This window comes from Chenopodium quinoa, unplaced genomic scaffold, assembly GCF_001683475.1.
Source record: "Chenopodium quinoa cultivar QQ74 unplaced genomic scaffold, ASM168347v1, whole genome shotgun sequence".
In the NCBI taxonomy this organism is placed as follows: Eukaryota; Viridiplantae; Streptophyta; class Magnoliopsida; order Caryophyllales; family Amaranthaceae; genus Chenopodium; species Chenopodium quinoa.
The window spans coordinates 1,189,418-1,193,921 of record NW_018743014.1 but is presented as its reverse complement, the minus strand read 5'-3'; the positions used below and the strand labels follow the sequence as shown (position 1 = coordinate 1,193,921).

At 34.9% G+C, this 4,504-nt stretch overlaps 1 protein-coding gene across 1 annotated transcript; it reads right to left on the bottom strand.

Annotated features, from left to right (window-relative positions):
• Positions 1-2,224: 2,224 nt before the first annotated feature.
• On the bottom strand, positions 2,225-4,265 carry LOC110729865 (histidine-containing phosphotransfer protein 4-like). The gene is made up of 6 exons (XM_021909654.1): positions 3,683-4,265; positions 3,448-3,578; positions 3,263-3,331; positions 3,084-3,155; positions 2,659-2,731; positions 2,225-2,513 (listed from the first exon to the last, which is right to left on the bottom strand). The coding sequence occupies exons 1-6, from the start codon at positions 3,740-3,742 to the stop codon at positions 2,466-2,468; spliced, it is 453 nt and encodes a 150-aa protein (XP_021765346.1). The 5' UTR covers positions 3,743-4,265; the 3' UTR covers positions 2,225-2,465.
• Positions 4,266-4,504: the final 239 nt, after the last annotated feature.

Genomic DNA, 4,504 nt, shown 5'->3' with positions numbered 1-4,504 from the left:
CAAACTATTGTATTATAGTAATATTGTAGTACTAGTAGTGTTAGTAAGCAATATAATACTCCATGTGTCCTTTTTAATTAAATTATGAATACTACTCAGGACATACTCCTTATGTCCCTTTTTATCTAGCTAGTTTGGAGATATGAGGGATTGCGATTTTCGAGTAAATGTTATCCAATATTTTAATGATAAATACATATTTGAAAAAACATATTATCATTGCAAAAATGAAAACAAGACATTGATCATATAAAGACAAGACATACATCGATGGATATAAAGGCTTGAATTTGAGACCAACAAATATTTTGTCTTACCATTAACTTTCTAGTGATTATGAGACAATTCAAATAATAATTTAGCAACTTTAATTTAATTTTGTGGTTTTCAAATTTTGTGTCTTTTTTTCTTTTTTCTCTAAGATTACATATAAAGATTTTTATTATTTTGTTAAACATCTTTGGATCATAACATATGAGACAAATATAATTCTCGTATTACAAACAATCAAAAGGCCAAAATAATACTTTAAACAATACAAAGTGCTACTCAAAAGTGTGTAACATATAAAAATTTTATTTTCCAAGCTAAGCTTGATCTAGTGGAAAGGGTTGTACCTTTCAACCTAGAGGTTGGGAGTTCAATCCCCACTAGAGACACTTTGGGAAGGGGATTCCTTTACCCTTTCCCCCCACTCTCAATTCTCAAAGTGCCTAACCCGCTGACCCGGGTGGGGAGGACCCGCGAGAGGATCCGACCCGGTAGGGCCCTTCTCCTTTCCAACTTAAAAATATTTATATATATAAAAATTTTATTTGTTATTTCTTTAAACAAGGCATTTTCAAGATAATCATGACTATGCTACCAATATTATTCTTAACCCGTGATAGATGCACAAGTAAATTAACAATTGAAATTTTGGTGGTAACTGATAAGGTAGTGACATCACTCCCCTCCTTACTTCCTTTGTCAAGTGAGTCCCCTTTTTTTTTTTTTTAATCGAGACTAACAATTAAACATTACGAGTAGTGATCATCTTTTCTGAAAACCAATGACAACTTTGTTTATTACTTTATAATTCTCCGATTAAGGTTTTGTACACTTTTCTAAAAATATCCTCAATAGTTGTATCAGGGATTAGGTCCAATGCATCCAAACACCTTCTTTCTCTATCAGAGATGATCAATTTTAAGTTAGAATTGGATGCTTCTTCATACCTTTTATAACTTGAATTGTCCCACAACGAAGAATCTGTCACAACTCACAAATAACATCTTTTGAAGTTCTAACATGTCCACATTGACATTGTTGGTTTTGCTGAAATGGACTATCTTTATGTGCAACTTATGATTGTTTTACCTTTCTTTGTATAACCAACATGTCAGACACCATAACAAGTAGGCAAGAATTTCGCATTATACGTGTCGAAATTTAAGAAATAGTACCACTCAATCTAACTAATAGACCACAAGCGACCTAAGCACCAATAAAGAAATTGAGCTAAAATACCATAATTATCTTTCAATATTAAAAATTTTTGTATCACCATTTAGCCACCAAAACACCCCCACTTTTCAACTTTTTGTCTAAGGCTATCGTTAAGGGTGATAAGTGACATTTACAAAGTGACTTTTACAAAGTGACTTATTAATTTTGAATATCTTAATATACAAATGCAGCCTGTTATTTAGGGATAAGAATGTAAGTAATTTTACTAGATTCTTGATTTATTTTCTCATTACACCAATATGTACATGAATTGCATCATAGCCTATGAAGTATGAAAGAAAGATACTTGTGGTTTCTCTTATCTATTAAAGTAGGACTAACAGCAACCAAAACAAGCAGGCTTGCCAATAAGACATGCAGGTTCACCAATCACCACCAAAAACCCCCAACATAATTTTGACATTGCGGAGTATTCTACCTTATCTTACTTGCTCCTAAGCATAACCTTAATAAAAACACTAAGATATCGAGAACCTCATCAACAACACCAGCAATATAAGTCACATGAGAACATCAACAGCAAGTGTAGAAGTCCAAGATGTTTCGATAAATTTCTTCTTTTTCAGTCCAATCACATTGCATTTTTAATGTTGATTACAATGAGTTTTTCTATTATTACAGTCAAAATAAGCAGGTTTCATGCTCTCCAAAAGCATTACTGTTTCCTGCTGATTCTCAGTCAGTGAATGAAAATTTTAAGTTCCAAAAGACAAGTAGACCATTAATCAACTGCAGCATGTAATTATCATTAACCTTCCTTACATTCAACATAAGACTCGTACAACATATATCTCTAACATACGGGAGTTAAAGCAAAGTAAAACATGCTAAACTCTCCCATTTTCATCAGGTGAAACAGGGCCTAAAAGCTCCAGCAGCTAAAATTTCTAGACCATAAACTGGTATGGAGTTCACCAATCATGTTTCTGAGCCACTTCTCCTACAACACCATCTATCTAGCGTGGGCGAGTAGGCATTTCCCTGGGCCCAACTTGTCTAACCAACTGAAAATCATTAACAAGTAGTTAGCAACACAAAGAATACGTAGTAACATTAATGGCGACAGGAATAATTAAAAAGTCTGATATTTTCTTTCAAATCAAAATAAAGGAATAACTGGAATAGCCGAAATAATATGAATATAAAAACCTGAAAGTAGGATTCAAGTTTCCTTTTAAGAGTCGCATATTCTCTCTTCAATTGCTGGAAAGTCCTCATGCAGCTGCTCACACCATGCAAAAGCATAAGGCGATAAATTTAAGGAGCCGAAAGAAAAACAAAATATAGTTCCTACACTGGCCAGCAGTTGGGTGGTAAGATTTGTTCATTAAAATTTATTACGTCAAGTGTTTAGATGTCTAGTAACGTATGTAACAATACATGAGTGACTTTAATTGATATCTCTAGTTATTAAATAAGCAGCTGCCTTAGGTTCTTACAGAATCTCAAAAATGATCTTAAGTTAATAGCGAGAAATAGAGTGTCTTCAAAACATGTAATACCCTTTTCTCAAGCTGACAAAGACTATGTAAGTTAGACTGATAGAACAAAGATTCCAGGACCAAGAGAATTACCCATCACTGTTTCCTGCCCTGCAATATTCTTTGAACTGATTACATTCATTTCTCACCCTCTTGGCTCCGATGCTGCACCAAAAGAAAACTATGAGGTTAGATTTCAAAACCAAAGACTGCTACTCATAACTAATCATTAAGTTTATCAGATATGTAGCTGTTTGTTTTTTCATATATACCTTGAGCAACTTCCTTTGAACTGTTGCATGATGTTGTCCAACCTAACAAAGTCTAGTGGACTCCTTTCCCTGTAAACAGAGGAAAACTTGGTTACTATTGTCAATCATTAAGTATCAGGCTTGCTAACTGGTTATATAATAACTTGAGAATTTCGTTGAAAAGAAAGATGAAGAAAATGGCTTACATTGCTTGCTCTAGATTGGTTAGCAACCTTCCTGAATCTCTATAGAAAAGAGTTGCAACTTCCTCTACGAAATTCGGGTTGGTGTCATCCTGCAATTCTTCTAGCTGAACAAATTGCTCATCCAAAAATCCCTGCAAAATGATCCATTATTTAGCAAGGAGAGAATAAAGCAACTTAACAAATTACATATCCTAAATCCAAGAACCAAGTAGGTTAGAAGGGGAAAAAAGGAAACCTGATCAAAGAAAGATTGTCTCATCTGAGCAACTTGACGATGCAATTGGTTACGCTCCATTACTGTGATAGTGGTACAAGTGTAAGGAAATGAATTTGGTTGTGAGTGTACAGAGTACGGAGTACGGAATAGTGTCGGTGTGTTTTAAAACTCTTAAGTGAGGCTTGAGTGTTGGTTCATATCATAAGGACACGCCAAATGGTGTTTATATAGTAGGATTCCAGGAGAGGAAAGCAAAAAGGAGAGAAGTGAGAATGTTCTTAAGAAGGGATATCGGGGGCCACAGTTAAATGATTGTGAGATGAACGATATGGTATGGAGCATAAAAGCAACAGATAATGGATGCACTGTGAAATAGGAATAGCATTTTGCCTTTAGTTCTGCAGGAAGGAGCTTAAAAAAATAAATATCAGACGGACAAACCTGGCTTGTTTGTCATTTTATTGGCCGTGAAAATTAGCTCCTGCAGATTCCAATTTTTCTGTATTCTCCAGTGATCTGCAATAGCTTTTAATACACTCAATTCTTATTTGATACTGTAAAGTACAAGGTTTTGATTAAACTTTTCTCATCTTTTATACTGCGTGTAAATATCTTCACCACACTGCTTAATTATACGGTACACTCTGATTTATATAGGCATGCACCACATGCACTGACACGTGAAATGTTCATGATTGGCACATGTAATGCATGAGCCAGCCACCCGCACCACCGGTTTAGTGCACAAGCCAGTGGTTGCACGAAACTCGGTACACTTGGGTGCATGGTGTATTATTTTCCATTTGGTGCTCGAGTCCAGCTAGAACGCTCATATTCAAT

Excerpts from the sequence above, each read along its gene's own strand:
- LOC110729865 (XM_021909654.1), bottom strand. The coding sequence starts at position 3,742 with ATGGAGCGTAACCAATTGCATCGTCAAGTTGCTCAGATGAGACAATCT. Across the intron at positions 3,332-3,447 it reads ACCAATCTAGAGCAAGCAAT|GGAAAGGAGTCCACTAGACT; the intron begins GTAAGCCATTTT and ends CTCTGTTTACAG. Across the intron at positions 2,732-3,083 it reads AGGGCAGGAAACAGTGATGG|CTGCATGAGGACTTTCCAGC; the intron begins GTAATTCTCTTG and ends TGGTGTGAGCAG.